At 49.6% G+C, this 17,920-nt stretch overlaps 1 protein-coding gene across 9 annotated transcripts in view; it reads left to right on the top strand.

Moving 5' to 3' along the window:
- Positions 1-17,920, top strand: part of AGAP1 (ArfGAP with GTPase domain, ankyrin repeat and PH domain 1) — a 642,705-nt gene that overhangs the window by 203,006 nt on the left and 421,779 nt on the right. For all 9 annotated transcript variants that reach the window (XM_032753655.2, XM_032753653.2, XM_032753651.2 and 6 more), the window contains exon 2: positions 10,464-10,522. In XM_032753655.2, the coding sequence (XP_032609546.1) occupies positions 10,464-10,522 (59 nt within the window). The remainder of the gene's footprint in view (positions 1-10,463; positions 10,523-17,920) is intronic.

Raw genomic sequence — 17,920 nt, 5'->3', positions numbered from 1 at the left:
TATAATAGGAGGCGGGGCTCAGGAGGTAGTGCGAGTTGTGGGGAGCAGCTGTAAATACAGATGAAGCTTCGCTTTGCCTGCTCACATGCTGCTCACCTCCGGCTGTGTGGCCCTGTTCCCAACAGGCCACGAATGAGTACCAGTCCATGTACCTGTGGTTGGGGACCCGTTTTAATATATATCTCCACCCAAACTGCAGTAAGACAAATAGCTGTCTACTCTTACATCTCAGGGAAAAAAAAAAAAATGGCTGTGAATTTCACCTACTGATTTTGTTTTCTTGCAGTTTCTGACTCATACCTTTTCATAAAATATCCCTTTATTTTCACTTTCAAGGACTCGGCGGTTTCATTTTAGGTGTTAAAATGTTTTAAAGCATTCTCGAGATCTGTTCAAAATTCTACATCTTATATGAAATGTAGGATTCTGGCTTTGGTCTAAGGTGACAATGTTCTACTGCTTCTTAGGGGTGCCAGGAACCCCTGGCAGGAGGCCGTGTCTCCCTAGTGTGACAGCTGGCGTTCTGGTGGTGGCGCTCAGTGTGTTCCTACAGTCATTTTCTCAGGTTCTTGTTATTGTAGCAGCTTGATGGTTGCATAATTGTTCATCACACCTATCACAATTTTTAAATTGTTATTGCTCTTCCCACTTTAGATAGAAGCTCAGTTACTCAGAGGCTCAACAATAAATTGAATACGTAGTCAGCGTGTGAAAACCCCGGGGTGGGTTTTTAGCAAGCTCCTGAAGGCAAGTGTCTGGAGATTAGAGAGGAGAGGAGCACAGGGAGCCCGTCCCCATGGCTGGTAGGTGGTGTAGGCAGGAGATGGTGGCCTGGACCACCACGGGTATCAGACACTCCCCCACCCCACCCCCAACCTAGGCTGGCACAGGAGGGACAGGAAGGCAGGAAGGAAAGAACTGGTTGGGCAGGACATCCCTACATGCCCCCTCCCTTCCCCTCCAGCTTTTCCCCTACTTTGGTAGGGGGAGTCAGGTGTTACTGCTGGTGCATGGGAACAGCGGATGAGCTGGGTCAGGGAGATGGGGGTCCAGGGCCTGGGGAGACCTCCTGTAGATGCAGGCAGTGTCTTCGGTTGCGTTATCTTGCTACAGAGAGCTTGATGTATTTGTAAGAAGGCTAAGAAGTTTTGGATGATGGTGATCAGGTGCTTGTTCCCTTTAGCAGGGGAAATTGGGGCTGACTTTTTATAACATTGGAGCTCACTATATACTGGAAGTTGAATTGTACTTTTTTCCCCTGGAGTTCTGTGACTCCTTTCAATTCTTACCGGTTAAATGGGGTCCTGGATACTCCCTACCTCTTTGTAAAACCCCTGGAGCATTTTGTGGCCAAAATTTACTTCTTAGAGCCATGAAATGCCCTCCAAAAAGTGAAGCACCACATCCAAATTGCATTCCATGCCCAAAGTGGTTAACATCACTCAGAGATGCAAACTCAGGAGCATTTTTGGTTTTGAGAGCCACAGTGCTTTACCCACAGGATGGGCAGGCCATTCCGTCTCCACTGACTGCGTCAGCAGTCCAGGCTCCAGGAGAACCAGCATTCACAGTGGGGGTGTCTGCACTCTCTACCAAGCTGTCCAGGTTCAGGAATTAAAGATGGAAGTGAGAGCCTGTGAAACAAGGAAGCCATGAGGTGTGGAGCTTTGCCAGAAGTGCCAGGGAGGCCGCAAAATGTATTTTGGAGGCAACCTGAGGCTGGTTCTTCTGGGGACCTCGGTGTTGGGGGAACGGCCTGTTTCTGTGGCTTGGGATGAACTTCCTCCCTGCGTCTGTGAACAAACTTGTACTCGGCCTGTGGGTTAACAGGCTGGGGCCAGAAGGCCGTACTGCACTGGACCCGAAACCTGCCCTAGGAAGATACTTGCAACAAAACTCGTTATCACCTTGGTTTATAACAGTGAGATGGAAACTGGGTGGAATTGGGGCACAGGTTTCAGGACTGTGACGTTATTATTTATGCATTAAATATTCCGAAGCAGCCTCAGCTAATGGAACACAGTTCTTCTGAAGGAAATGCAGAAGATAATCGCAGCGGTGCGGGAGAGCTGTGCTCCGCCCCTCAAGGCTGTAGGTGGGCCTCTGTTTTCACATTTTAAGAAGGAAAGCGCAGTTTTCTTCCTTGCTGTTTTCGCTTTCAAATCCTCACGCCCTTTGCTTTGCTTCTCTCAGACATGAATCCTTTAAGCAATGCTTTACACACCCACGACAGTGGCGTTCTTGGGGAACACCGTGATTCTGGAGCAGGAGTATCATGAGGCACTCAGGAATGCTTTTGAAGAAACTGTAATGAAAATGAGGCTGGATGTGGTGGCTCACACTTGTAATCCCAGCACTTTGGGAGGCTGAGGCAGCCGGATCATTTGAAGTCAGGAGTTCAAGACCAGCCTGGGGAACATGGCGAAACCCAGTCTCTACTGAAAATACAAAAATTAGCCAGGCGTGGTAGCGCATGCCTATAGTTCCAGCTACTTGAGAGACTGAGGCAGGAGAATCCCTTGAACCCTGGAGGCAGAGGTTGCAGTGAGCCAAGATTGTGCCACTGCACATTGTCTTCTCCTCTCTGTCTCTGTGTGTGTGTGTGTTGGGGTGTGTGTGTATATATTTATATATGATAATTTATATATTTACATTTATTTTATAATATATGTATATATTATATGTGATGTATATATCATATATGTATATATTATGTATTTATTTATTATTTTATAATTATATATATTATATATATTTATATTATATTTATATGTTTATATATTTATATATATATATGGGGGGGAATCACTATCCTCTAAGAGTGCCAATTGCAATCCTTGGGGCCCTTTGGGCAATAGAGGTGAGGAGAGAGGACCCAGTCAAATGCTGACATTGTTGTGACAGATGCTGAGTCGCCTCAGGGCTCGGGGAAAGAGCCTTGGAATTGCAGGCAGTGGCGTGGATGTGCCTGCAGGGGTGGGCATGGTGGCATCTTGGTGGCCAGGTGTTCGTCACCCTGCAGTGAGAGGGCCTGGTGAATGGCGAGGGCAGGGGATGCTGTCGGGACATGTCAGGGTGGGAAACTGTCTTGTTTGTGGATCTTTGAGGCTGCTGAAAAGGATCTTTGAGGCTGAACTTCCAGGGAAGCCTGAAACCAATTTGGTATCCCCAGGGTTTATGTTTTATTTCATTTATTATAGGGATTCAAGGATTTCCAAATAAGAAATTAAATCATACCATTGAAACTGTGCTGGTGAACTTCTGCTAAGTCCTACATTTGAAAGTCATCAGCGGATTATGTCTGATCCAGTTTGCAGCGGGCTCTTTTCCGGCTGCGTTGAAATGGATTTCTTTATTCTGTTAAAGACTCCACTTCCTTCCTCGGCACAGAACTGACTGGCTGCAGCAGCCACAGCTTCCTCCCATGCCCCTCTCCTCTCTGTGGATGTGCCTTCTTCCTTCCATTGTTTTGTTTTATATTTGGGGGCTTTGCGGCTGCTTTAAACTAAAAATAAATGTTCCTCCCCTTTTCTGTGCTAAAAATAATAGTTAAAATCCTTGTGACATTTAAGGTTTTCAAAGAAATGTCCCAATCTCTGAGATAATATGTTGTTTTTAAAATCTCACCTGCAATTTCAGGTTCCTTTTTTTTACCATTGTGTATAATTTCACGAGTTTTGTCTGGAATGCATATTTGTGGTTCCTGGAGCCAAACAGAATTGGGGGCTGGGGGTGAACGTGACACGGAAGGCCATCAAGTCATTCTAATATTGGCTGCACGCTGTGCTTCTAGTTGATAATTTGGAGGAGAAAATTAGAGTCCATAGCTCTGCTGGGGAATGAGCCCATCTGCCAGACGATGGCTGTCTTAATGAAGATGAGGTCCTGGCTCCCTTGTCTAATGAAGAATGTGGGGGAGCCTTTAGCAGAAGGCTCTGAAATTCCAAGGAAGGACGCAGAGGAGGCACCTCTGGACAGGAGCTGCCTTCCCTGGTCCTTGCAGCCGGGCTCCTGCAGCCTGGGAAGGTGGGGCTTCCTCATCTCAGGTCCAGAATCCTCTGAAAGTTCTCTTCCTTGAGCATAGTCCTTGGGCCCTGTTCCCTTGATGGCTGTTGTTTGCTGAGGTAGAAAGCTAAGATAGGCCAACTGGAGGCATTTCTAGGATTACTTCCCATTCTAGAATTTTTGGTATATGTTGGTAGTCATATCACATGGATGACTTTTTTCATGCACGTTTATGTGCCGTAGGTTGAACCCCACTATGAAATTGCCACTATTCAACCATATTTGACCATATTTGTGCCTCCAGCGCAGCAGCAAGTACAGGTAGCACGTGTGCCTGTCTCCAAGCAGGAATGTCTCCTCCTGGCTGTGGTCAGATTGACCTGGCAGTTTTATGTGGTTTGATGTAATATAAATTGACCTGGGATGAAAACTAACTCCAGTAATGCCTTCTAGTTTGTTGTACTCAATGTAGAGTTAATGGTCACTGTAAGCCAGTTTTCTTGGTGGTTGTTTTTGTTTTTTGGGGGTTTTTTTTGTTTTTTTTTTTGTTTTTTTTTTGACCGAGTCTGGCTCTGTCACTCAGGCTGGAGTGCAGTGGCGCAATCTCAGCTCACTGCCACCTCCACCTCCCGGGTTTAAGCAATTCTCCTGCCTCACCCTCCTGAGTAGCTGGGATTACAGGCGCACACCACCTCACTTGGCTAGTTTTTATATTTTTAGTGGAGACCGGGTTTCACCATTTTGGCCAGGCTGGTCTCAAATTCCTGACCTCAAGTGATCCGCCTTCCTCAGCCTCACAAAGTGCTGGGATTACAGGCGTGAGTCACCATGCCCGGCCTGAGCCAGGGTTTTCCATCACTGGTGTGGTTGCTTCATCAGGACTTGGCAGGCCATGTGTTGCTCCAGGCTCACTTGTGCCTCCAGCGCAGCAGTGAGTTCAGGTAGCATGTGTGCCTGTCTCTGAGCAGGAGCATCCTCCCCCGGCTGTGGCACCTGGGCAACGGGACATCAATCCCTGCTCTTTAATGCTACCTCCAAAGGTCATAGGAGGGCTTCCTCTGTGGATAGTTGGGCCCTTTTCCAGGCATCCTGCCACCTCCTTGGCAGCATCTCCTTGGAACCTTACAGAAGCCTTAGGAGAGAATTGCTCCCCTCTTCTCCCCTCTCCTCCCCTGCCCATCCCCCAGGCTGGAGTGCAGGCTTCCCTCTCTCGCTCTATCCCCCAGGCTGGAGTGCAGTGGTGCAATCTCGGCTCACCACAACCTCCGCCTCCTGGGTTCAAGCGATTCTCCTGCCTTAGCCTCCAAGTAGCTGGGATTACAAGCGCCTGCCACCATGCCCGGCTAATTTTTGTATTTTTAGTAGAGACGGAGTTTTGCCATGTTGATGAGGCTAGTCTCAAACTCCTGACCTCAGGTGATCCGCCTGCAGGCTAGTCTTGAACTCCTGATCTCAGGTGATCCATGCCCCTTGGCCTCCAAGTACTGGGATTACAGGCATGAGCCACCCCGCGCCCAGCCAGAAATGCTTCTATTTTATGGCGAGGAAATTGAGAGACCAGAAAGTTAACCGAGGTCACTGTCAGACCCATGGCTCCGGCTCCCTGACCCCTCATACCCATTTCCCTCTGCGTCCTCTTGGTCTCCCATGGACACTGGGATGGGCAGGGCCAGGTGGGAGAAGCAGGGCTCATCTCTGAGGGCTGCATTATGGGGTAGGAGTTTAGCCTCAGTAACTGCAGCACTTTCTGCCCGTGGCAACCTGTGCTGTTTTCACATTTCTCAGAAATTCCCGCTCTTGGAGTTTTACACTTGTAACATCTGCTTAGCAAATTTTGAAAAATTGAAGATGGAGAGTAATAAAGTGTGGACAAAGCTCTGCAGGGAGCTTGTTAGAAATGCTGATTTGAGGCCGGGCGTGGTGGCTCATGCCTGTATTCCCAGCACTTTGGGAGGCCGAGGCGAGCAGATCACGAGGTCAGGAGATCGAGACCATCCTGGCTAACATGGTGAAACCCCGTCTCTACTAAAAATACAAAAATTACCCAGGTGTGTGGCGGGCGCCTGTAGTCCCAGCTACTCAAGAGGCTGAGGCAGGAGAATCTCTTGAACTCGGGAGGCGGAGGTTGCAGTGAGCCAAGATCGCGCCTCTGCACTCCAGCCTGGCGACAGAGCAAGACTCCGTCTCAAAAAAGAAATGCCAATTTGAAGGCTCTGATTTCCAGAGTCCCGGCTGATGCTCACCTGTTACCGTCTTTGCTAAGTGTCCCAGGTGAGTCTAGGGCAAGCAGGCTCTGAGCAACACAGCAGGTAATGAGGGAGGGATTTAGAATCTGGCATTGCCAAGGGGTCAAGGGGGACTTTCCCAAGTGTCCCACCGTGTCCAGGGGCAGCAGCAGGGAGAACCCACCCTGAAGGGCTGCAGTGGTCAGTGAGCCCGGCACCTGGCTAGCTCTTGCGAAGGATCATTACTGTCACCAACCTCGATTGTAAAACACTCACAAGATGCGTTTTTTGTTTTTGAGACCAAGTCTCACTCTGTCGCCCAGGCTGGAGTGCAATGGTGGGATCTTGGCTCGCTGCAACCTCTGCCTCCCAGGTTCAAGCAGTTCTCCTGCCTCAGCCTCCAGAGCAGCTGGGATTACAATCATGTGCCACCACCCTTGGCTAATTTTTGTATTTTTAGTAGAGACGAGGTTCCGCCACGTTGGCCAGGCTGGTCTTGAACTCCTGACCTCAGGTGATCTGCCCGCCTCGGCCTCCTAAAATGTTGAGATTACAGGCGTGAGCCACCGAGCCTGGCCCAGACACTTCTGAGAACGAGCTGCATCCTCTGTGACACTGGATTCTGGCTGGTCCAGGAGCACAGGTGTGCACATGTCCGGATGTGCATCTACACACTCATGTGCACATGCCCAGCTGTGTTTCCCTGAAGCATATGTATCCTTCCAGTGTTCCTGCACCTTGGAAGGAGGCAGGACAGCTGGCCTGCCCCACCCTTCCTCGACCCCACCTACTGAGTGATGAACAATTCCATGCCAGCACAATGTCCAGCCCACAGATAGGTCCCCGTAGTGGAGTAGGAGGAAGGACTATTTTGCTATGTATGGCTTTCGCGAATCTTTTGTTAATTTTCATTTAGCTTTATATGAGGCAGCATTCCATTTTGACTGGGCAGTAACGGAGGTGATGAAAGTTTTTAAAATAAATATTTTTTAATGGGAGATGAGGAGTTTTGGCCAATTGAGTCAAGCATTTATTTTATTACTCTTGTTGCCACAAACACAAATATGTTTCATTCAAGTGAGGATGTATTTGCAATTAAAAAGATGCCTCACATTGTTCCAGTGTTTATGTAATTATGCATCTTTGTTTAATGGAGCACTGCTTAATTTATAATGAATATTTTATATTTATTGTTAGAAAGTTAATCTTATGGTGGTATGTGTTGAAAAATCAGCAGCGCATTGATGAATAGAGCTCATTTTAATTCACAGTTTACCCTCTTTGTTTTACTCTTAAAGTTCATTTTTAAAACTTCATAAATTTCTTATGTGCCAAATGGAATAAAACTTAAAAGGTGCCAGAAGGTAACAGTGAAAGGAAAATCATCTCATCACCCTGACTTCAGCCATCTAGTTCCTAACCCTAAATCAACACCTGTTAAGTTCGAAATTTTACCAGAAATAGTGTCAGCCTTGACAAGCATATGCATTTTTTTTCTTTTTTTTTTTTATGAGACGGAGTCTGTCTGTGTCGCCCAGGCTGGAGTGCAGTGGCGCGGTCTCGGCTCACTGCAAGCTCCATCTCCCGGATTCATGCCGTTCTCCTGCCTCAGCCTCCCAAGTAACTGGGACTACAGGCACCCGCCACCACGCCCGGCTAATTTTTTTTTTGTATTTTTTAGTAGAGATGGGGTTTCACTGTTTTAGCCAGGATGGTCTCAATCTCCTGACCTCGTGATCCGCCCGCCTTGCCCTTCCAAAGTGCGGATTACAGGCGTGAGCCACCGTGCCCGGCCAAGCATATGCATATTTTGCACCCCTCACCCCCGATACACTTTTTAGAAATGCATTTGTGAGGATCCTCTCCATCCCTGTATCGCATCTGGCTGTCATCACTTGATAGTAGCCTGGGGACTTGGGGAATCTCCACTACAGTATGTTGAACTTCAGTTACTGGTTTTACTATTCCATGTTTTGGCTGTGTCCGCAGTTACTTAACCAGGGTGTGGTTTGTTACAGTGCGGCAACAGAGTGACGTTCTGAGAACACTATTGGTGCCTGCATTTTGGAGTCATCATTGACCTTTCAGTTTTCCCTGGACCGTTGGGGTCACCTTTCAGATCCTCTAAGGCCACATTCCCGTTTTTCTGCGAGAGTAGTCGATAACAGAAAGAAGTGTTTTGCAACTTCATTGGTAATGCTGTTCACTGATGGTATTAAGACACAATTAGTTACCACTGACTGAGCGCCTGCTGGGTGTAAGGCCCATGCTGGTGCATTCCTCGCATCATCTGTCCACGGGTAATGTTTGTCTGCAGCATGTTGGGGTGGTGTTTGGGTGCACAATTATGCAAAACCACAATTTGTACCCCCGATATTTAACTCCCATTGTGTCCATGTCAGTGGGAGGAGAGTAGAGGGGCAGTGACTGGAAGTCTTTGCAGGCAGTGCAGGGAGAAGTCCACCTCCCAGGCATCTTCTTCCTCAGGGCTCTTGGGCCGTCCTCCTGAGCTCCTGCAGATGGGCCTCTGTCGGCCTGCTCTGCCAGCTGGACAGGCATGTTGTGCCCCGAAAGTCTCTGCCCTCTAGAGATCACTCAGATCTCCTCCCGATCTACCCAGCTATCCTTTCCTGGAGCAGGGAATGTTCCTCTGACGGGATGTCTCACTCGGCATCGGGAGACCTTTGACACTGTCGTTGCAGGGCCCGTAGCATCTGGTTTGCTGCACAGTTGCCCCCCCCATGACCCCCCCCCCCACCCAGAATACACTGGGCAGATGTGCCCCCCACTCTGTGACATGGTGGGTTGTGCTCCCCTGGCGTGTGACCTGGTGGGACGTGCTCCCCAGCGTGTGACCTGGTGGGACGCGTTCCCCAGCGTGTGACATGGTGGGATGTGCTCCCTCCCCAGTGTGTGACCTGGTGGGACATGCTCCCCAACGTGTGACCTGGTGGGACGTGCTCCCCAGCGTGTGACGTGCTCCCCAGCGTGTGACCTGGTGGGACGTGGTCCCCATCATGTGACCTGGTGGGTTGTGCTCCCCAGGGTGTGCCTGGCCTCCTTCAGATGCCAGTTTTGCCCTCCTGTGTCACACCCTTGGTGTGGTCAGGCCCTTGGCTTCCAGCCCCGCATCCATGCGGTCCTCATATCACACAACTATTTGAAGGTGATGGTTTTTCTTAACTTTTAGGCATCTTATGAGTCACGTCACTTCTTAGACATAATGTAGAGTAAGTTTCAGCATTGGAGGACAATATATCGGAAGTGAATCCCATGTGGAAAGAGCTACTTTTCTATCAGTGGGATGCACCTCCTCCCTCTGGTCCAGCCCACTCGGCATGTGTTGACCGAGCTGCCATGTGATCAGCAGGACAAATCATGACTACTATCATGAGGTCTCATTTATGATAAGAAATGGCATGTGGCGGGTGTGGAAAACTGGGTTGCAGCTAAAGCCATGGTCGTTTGGGTCATCTGTATCAGGTGGGTGCACTGTGCACAGCCAGTCAGGGGAGGCGGGGGAAAGTGCCCCTGCACAGGGCTGGGCTCTGTAGACCACCCCATGGAGCTTAGGAGCCCTCCCTCTTTCTGACATAGTCTAAACCATCCTGGCTGGGTCTTCAGTGTTTAATATCCTTGTGAGGATCAAAACTCTAGCACCAGATCTTTCTTCTGAGCTGTAACCTGTTACTTATAAACACTAAAGTGTTAACTTACATTGTGAGCGTTCAAATCTTCAAATTCAGTCGTCATACTTTTTGCTGTGTGTGTGGGATTTCAGAAAAATGACTATTATAGTAGACAAGCAAAAGACCAAATGTGAACCCACTGGCTATGACAGAATCACTCCCTGGAAAGCTAGGTGTGTCCTTAAATATCTCCACACTTGTGAACAGGCACAGTCGGGAGGGTCTGAAGATACACGCTCCACTGTAGGAAGGGCTGTGGCTTGAGCAGGAGAAAAATGGAAAGTTAAGATTTTCAGTAACTTTCGAAGTCATTGGACAGAGCGTGTGTTACCGACCACAGACTTGGACCTGGAACACCCCACTGGCATCTAGCTGAGTGTCGTGAACTGGGACAAACTGATCTTTCTGGGGTGGGAGTGGCACAGGGAGGCTTGTCTGCACCGTCTTCAGTGACCTTCGGATGTGAAAGTGGCCCATTGGAGGCATTTTGACTTGGCCTTTCCGTGAGTTATGATGTCTGACTTTGCGTCCTCGTCTTTTTCAGATGCTTTTGTGAACAGCCAGGAATGGACGCTGAGTCGATCTGTCCCAGAGCTCAAAGTGGTGAGTGGCTCCTTCTGGCCCTGGCAGTTGTCATTCCTCACCAGTGGGAAGGGAGGGGCTCTGTGCACACCGAAGCCTGCATTCCCAGGCAACTGGTCATCGCCTGGGGCCCAGAGTGGGAGTGTGACTCTGGGTGTGTTCCTGGGAAGGGCCAGGTATAGTTGATAGCTTGGGACTAGAGTCCAAGTCCCTGAGTGCCCCTGGGACAGCTACGACAGCCATGACTGCCACTCGGCCAGAGTGGCGTCTCATGTGCAGGGCAGAGGCCATCATCATCCTCTGTCTCACGTCTCGTGGGTGGGTGTGTGTGTGTGTGTGTCCACACACACACACCCCCATGGGTTGATTTGTCCTTTGCAGGATGTCATGGAAGGCTTCTGCAATGAGTCGCCAAGCTTTGGTATCCATCATTTTTGAAATGTGACTATTTACCCTATGACCAAGTATTGGCATAAAATTAAAATTTTTGTCTTTTATTATGAACTTTACCCTTTCGGTGAAATTATCTAGAGCTTCAAATTGGCATATGTAAAAAGTGGTCCATTGCAGCCACCCTTTCCAGCTGCTCCCCTCTAGTAACCACCCACCGTAGGATGGAAGGAAGGGGCAAGTCTAACTTTGAAACAACCAGGTTCTTTGTTGTGAAATATGTGGCATTGTGTGTATGTTTATGTATCTGTGTGTGTATGTATGTGTGTGTATATATGTCTAATTTCTGTGTGTATGTTTATATGTATGTATGTATATATGTCTAATTTCTGTATGTGTGTGTATGTATTTTCTAAATTGACAATGAAAGGAAAGCAGATGAGCCCTTGCTGTTCTGCAGACTCCGGCATGGGCCTGCCTAGTGTGTCTGTCCTCTGCATTCCTATTGATAGCACCAGATCCCCTGTGGCCCGTGGACTCCTCCCCATTGACCCCAACCTCTTTGCATGCTTGGAGGACAGGACAAGGGCCAGGAGACAGTATCCTTCGGTCCCTCATGTCTGAGATGAGGAGATAGAGCCACAAAGAACTTCTAGGTCTTTGTAGAGACTTTTGTCACCAGGGAAAGTATTTGTTTTTAAACTTAGGAGATGAAGTACAATGAGTGGGAGGTGCCCTGAGATGGGAAGGCCCTGTGGTCGCTGTGCCCTCTCTCACATTGGTGTCTGACACACCCATCCCCACCGCAACCGCGAGGTGTCATTGGCTGGGCCCTTCTCCTTCCCGGTGTCTGCCCCCCACCCCATTCCTCCCCGAAGGTCTCTGGGCTCTCTCTGCAGCACTTGCCCGAGGGAGACAAAGCGTCTCTCAGTCCCAGTGCTGTCTCAGAAGCCTGGGGTTCCGCAAGACTGGCCTGGAAAGAGCCGCCTCTTTCTGTCTTTTGTGTGCTTTGTCACTGCGGCACTGGCAGGGTATCTTAAGCCTGTTGAAGCCGTCCAGGAAATACGCGTTGAATGAATGGCACAGGCTTGGCAATGTTGTTACCAGGAGATTTTCAGAACAATCCCCCAGTTTCAGTTACTTCCTGTTAAGACAGCCGCTGCCACTCAGGTGCTGTGATGGGCACAGAACAGTAGTCACAGTGCTTTACTGGCGGCGATGGTGTCGATACAGCCCTGGCTCTGTGGGGGTCATGTTCTAAGTGCTTTACAAAATTACTTAATCCTGACAACTGCCCCATGGGAAGGGATAGGTACGGTTATCCCCATTTCACAGACGAGGAAACCGAGGCTCAGAAATATGAAGAACTTGCCCAAGGAGCCACAGCAAGTAAGTGGTGGAGCTGAGGTTTGAACCTGGAGTTGGTGCTTCCACCACCGCACTGCCTGATAGAACTTTCTCGACGATAAAAACCTCCTGTGTCTGCAGTGCCCAGTGCGGTCACGGCTGGCACCACGTGGCTATTGAGTGATTGAAATGTGGCCAGTCAGTGCCATCAAGGAGCTGCATTTTAAGTTTGATTCTAGTTCATTTAAATTGAAATAGCCACACAGGGCCAGCGGCCACCCTAGTGCCAGCATTACAGACTAACTGATTGTCAAGTATCGAACCACCTGACTTGGCAGTTCAAGGTGTTACAGGTTCAGAGAGGGCCCACGTGATCATACCAGCCCATAATCGAGGATGCTTACCACCAAAAGCTTGTGATTTTCTGGAATATCTGCCCAGAGCTGGAGGAGACAGTTGCGTTTGAGGCAGCGTGGGCTCCTCATTCTGAAACGGACTGTCTTAAGGCTTGCTTCAATTTGCTGACACCGTGGACTTCAATGCTGTTGGTTTCACAGTTCTCAGAACGGTCCTGTCCCTGGTCCGAGTGTGGATGGACGAGATCCTGGCAGGCCCACCAGCTCTGCTCTAGCCCAGGTCTTCCTATTTGGCATCAGCGGGCACTGGTCCTCATCGGCACCCCCAGCAGATCCCTTGTGGGCTGAGGAGTGCTCAGGGTCTGAAGAAAGCGCTGCTTTGTTCCCTAGGCAGCCTCCAAGTGCCTGTAGGGCTGTAATTGTTTCCCTCCTAGTGCAGCCCCCCTCCCCAGGACAGGTGGCACTTTAGGTCAGCATCTCAGGAACCCAGCCCCTGCTTCACAAATGCAGCAGTGACATGATGTCATGGCAAGCCTCCAATAGGCCCTTTATGTAACATTTTGCAATAAATCTTTTGAAATCTGTCAGAGGAAAAAAATTCAATGTTCGCTTTCTTCTCAAGAGTGGTAGTACCATGCCTTATGTTTTCTTTTCTTTCTTTCTTTTTTTTGTGACGGGATCTCACTCTGTCACCCAGGCTGGAGTGCAGTGGCGCCATCTCAGCTCACTGCAACCTGCCTCCTGGGTTCAAGTGATTCTCGTGCCTCAGCCTCCCGAGTAGCTGGGATGACAGGCACTCGCCACCACATCTGGCTAATTTTTGTATTTTTAGTAGATGAGATTTTACCATGTTGGCCAGGCTATGCTCAAACTCCTGACCTCGTCATCCACCTTCCTTAGCCTCCCAAAGTGCTGGGATGACGGGCCTGAGCCACTGCACCCGGCCTTATGTTTTCTGAAGTTGTGCTGTGGTCAGATCGTCCATGACCAGTTGCTTTTGGTGCTGCACAGGAGCCAACCGCTGCTGGCTGCAGATGTGTGCCCAACAGCAAAGGCTTGCTGCTTCTTTCAGAGGGGAAGGCACATAGGCCCTGGACATCTTGCCTGTGTAGGGGACTTCAGTCCCCAGCTCCTCACATCCTATTTGTGTGTTTTCATTGAACTCCAACTGGAATTTTTACTAAAAGCCTTGATTTCCTTTTCAGCAAACCTCAGGGTTAGTGTAGGGCACTGGAGAAATCAGTTTAGAAAGACACTGCATTCCCTTTGGCCTGGTGATATGAAGCGGCGAGTATGGGCTCCGACACACTTCATGTCCCTGCACAGACGATGCAGGGTTGACAGTGGCAACCTCTTCCTGCCTTAAGTACGTAGTTCTGTGATTTTCAAGACACCTCATTCCTCCTCACATAGCTCTCTGGCTCGCTCTGGATTGATTCCCTCCGTCTTGGTTTACTTCCAGCAGCCGCTCCGACAGCTTCACGGGTGGTGACACACTTGAAAGGGCATTTCGACTCCTTATTTTATTTTCCTTTCACCATCAACTGTTAATTTCCACCAGCATTTCAAATTAAAATAATGCCATCATGTGTGACTATGAGGTGGTCTGTGAGATGGCTGTTCCAGCCAAACCAAACCCCTTCCCACTCCACTCCAAGATTGATTGCCTTTGTTCCCCTAAGGGAGAACTTGGGGGAGAGCTTAATCTTTGCCCATCTTGTTAGGCGGAAGAAGGCAGGAACGTTGCTATGCAGAGAAGGCACAGACCAAAGGATGTTTGGTTTTGGAGCATTTTCTTTCTCGGGAAAGAGAAACTGATCTTAATTAAAAATTTAATTCTGTGGCATACTGTTCTGGATTTTCCCAGCATGAAGCTGACAAACAGCGGGTGCCCTTGAGCAAAAGAATAATTAGTAGGTAGAAATTCACAGATCATAGAGGCCCAGGGTAAAAAAAAGATGTACTTCGGATTAGGAGGGGAAACAGCTTTATTTAGAATCTGTCCACATAGCCTGGCTTGAGCCTGGCTCTGAGCCTTAGTAATAAGCATCTCATTCATACTCACCAGCAGTGGAGTCACTCGTTTACTCATCCATTCTTTTACTCAGCCAGTGCTATTGAGTGTCTGCCTTGGGCTCTGCGTTACGCAGGGATTCAGAGAGCAAGGCAAGTAAGACACGGTGCCTGTCCTTGAGGACTTGTTAGTATTGGAGGGAGCCAGATCAACATACTGATGTTTCCAAAATAATGTGTTCCCTTGTAAGATACCCTTGAGGCAGAGACCTAAGGGAGCTTTGAGGAAAGGCACCCAGTTGAGGCTCTGGCCTTAGGAAGATGTCTTCGTCTCTTCTGGCTCCTGTAACAAAATATCATACAATGAGCAGCTGATAAACAACAGAAATGTATAGCTCACAGTTCTGGAGGCCAGGAAGTCCAAGATCAAGGCACCTGCAGATTTGATGCCTGAGGACCTGCTTCCTGGTTCATAGGTGGCATCTTCTTACTGTGTCCTCACGTGGAGGAAGACGTGAGAGGTCTTTCTCAGGCCTCTTCTATAAGGTGACTAATCTGCTCCCACAACTGCCTCACCTCGTAATACAATCACCTTGGGGGTTAGGTTTCTTTTTTTTAAATTTTATTTATTATTTTGTTTTTATTTTTTGAGACAGAGTGTCGCTCTGTCGCCCAGGCTGGAGTGCGGTGGTGCAATCTCAGCTGACTGCAACCTCTGCCTCCCGGGTTCAAGTGATTCTCCTGCCTCAGCCTCCCGAGTAGCTGGGATTACAGGCATGTACCACCACGCCTGGCTAATTTTTATATTTTTTTAGTTGAGACGGGGTTTCACCATGTTAGCCAGTCTGGTCTTGAACTTCTGACCTCAGGTGATCTACCTGCCTCGGCCTCCCAAAGTACTGGGATTACAGGCGTGAGCCACCGTGCCCAGCTGGGGGTTAGGTTTCAACATATGAGTTTGGCTGGGAGTGTGGGAATAGGTGGGGGAAGCACAGACATTCCTACCATAGCTGAAGGCTTCTCAGAGGAGGTGACATCTGAACTGATAGTAAGAGTAGGTTTCGGGGAATGATTGATGTGGAAAGCTTTAGTTGCCTGGAGACAGCAAGGCCTGTTAGGATGGGGCTTGGTAGCTGATTGACTAGAAGGCCGAGCAGGGAGCGGGCAGATGAGAGGCGGGAGGGCTGTAACTGGGGTGTAAGAGGACAGGACCGGGTATAGGTTTTAGAAAGGCCACTCTGGCTGATGAGTAGAGAGTGGGAGCGGCCAGGACTGGGTGACGGAGAACAGTTGGATCCATGAGTCGTCACTCATCAGACCACAGTGGCCTGTAAATCACTGAGAACCTTTTTTCCACGCTGTCATGCCAAATTTATTATCTTCTATGTTTGTTTGTTTTCTTTTTTTGTTGTTTTTGTTTTTTTTTTGAGACAGAGTCTCACACTCTCACCCAGGCTGGAGTACAGTGGTGCAATCTCGGCTCACTGCAACCTCCGCCTCCCGGGTTCAAGCGATTCTCCTGCCTCACCCTCCCGAGTAGCTGGGACTACAGGCGTGTGCCACCACGCCCGGCTAATTTTTTTGTAGTTTTAGTAGAGGTGGGATTTCACCATGTTAGCCAGGATGGTCTCGATCTCCTGACTTCATGATCTGCCTGCTTCGGCCCCCCAATGTGCTGGGATTACAGGCGTGAGCCACCGCGCCCAGCCCTGTGTTTGTTCTTATAGCTATTGGCTTCGTCATCTACTTAACCAACATTCCTTCCTCCCTCCTGTCTCTCCTGTCCTCTCCCCTTTATTTCCATCTCTCCTCCCTCCCATCCTCCCATCCTCCTTCCTTGCTATCCATCTATCCATCTACCCATCTTGTGTTTACCAGGCCTTTGTTGGAGCCAGGAACTAGGACAAGTGTACGGATTCGGAGTTGGTGTCTTGGCCCGTATCCAGAGACAGAGATCTTGGCCCTCGGGGTCCTAAGTATAGTGGGAGGTGGAGCCCAGGGCCTCACCAGCCCCCGTCAAGGCTCTCTGGGGGTGAGGGGAAAGCAGGGGGAAGCCTTCCCAAGAGAAAGTGAAGCGCTCGTCAGGTGAGAGGGGAGGGGTGCTCAGGTGACAGGAGCAGCGAAGTGTTCTTGTGGCAAGTTCATGGACCTGCTGGGCCCGTTGGCTGCCAGCGTAGTTGTGTGTGAGGATTTGGAGGGAGACAGTTTGTTCCTAAAATGTTTGGGGTTTGGCCTCCAGGCAGCAGGAGTCTCCCAGGGCTTATGAAATGAAGGAGTGCCACCTTCTCATGGTCAGTTTGTTTCCAAGAACCTCTCTGGTGTTCTCGGGGTGAAAAGCAGGTGCTTGCAGGCAGAGAGAGGCCCTAGAGGCTGCTTCCTTGATCTGTGCACACCGGGGAGTCCACACCGAGGTGGCAGCAAGGTGCCCGGGAGGGAGCGGACTCCCTGACTTCCAGCCATTGGGAGTCGGGGGTGGCCTCCAGCTTTCTGGTTTGAGAGGCTGGGTGTGGTGTGACCTCAGAAGCTGATGAGCAGACTGGGAAAGAGAGGCGAGGTGTGGACCTGTCGAGGCGTGAGTACTGCATAGGTGGCGTACAGATGTATATAAAGTCCTGGTGGGAGCTAAGTAGAGGCGCCTGGAGCTGGGGTGGACGGTGGCCAGGGGATGCGATTTGGGAATAGGTAGCTTTTTTTTTCCCCCACATCCAACCTTCTATCAATGAGTTATGATTCCAGAGTCTGCAGGGTGTCTCCTGTTAAATGGAATCACAGCTCATTGAGAGAAGGTTGGATGTGGACAGGTGCATGTTGGGACATTAGAGTGGAGGATCAGCTGGAGGTGTGAGGGTGGAGCCCTGGCGAGTCCCAGTACGTCCCAGCAGATGGAGGAAGAGCCCACAGGGCTAGGAGGGAGGTAGAGGCGGAAGCCAGTGTGAGAGTTGGAAGAGAGTGTCTTAGCAGCAGCTGCTGGTGATGGGGCCAGGTCAGAGCAAGACAGGCTAGTGGCTTTGAAATGGAAGTTGCGGGTGACCTAGTGGGCAGTTTCCTGGTAGCAACAGGGCCAGAGCTTCAGATAATTTGAGTGGAGGCAGGAGGGAGGTCAACAAGTGGAACTGAGAGCAAGCGGGGCGAGTCCCAGCTCGGGGAATGGCAGGTGGCCTTAATGAGCACCTGTGCCCAGGGATGGGTCCCTTGTGATGTTTTGGGCTTTTTAAGGAATCGATTCAATCGTGCTTAAATTTGATCGCTAGCGATGTTCTAGTGGGGGAGGAAAAGATTAAAATGCAGGAGATTTTTGATGAGCAGCTTCCCA

The sequence above is a fragment of the Hylobates moloch genome, unplaced genomic scaffold (assembly GCF_009828535.3).
Source record: "Hylobates moloch isolate HMO894 unplaced genomic scaffold, HMol_V3 SCAFFOLD_1, whole genome shotgun sequence".
In the NCBI taxonomy this organism is placed as follows: Eukaryota; Metazoa; Chordata; class Mammalia; order Primates; family Hylobatidae; genus Hylobates; species Hylobates moloch.
This window is presented reverse-complemented; position numbering and strand designations above follow the sequence as displayed.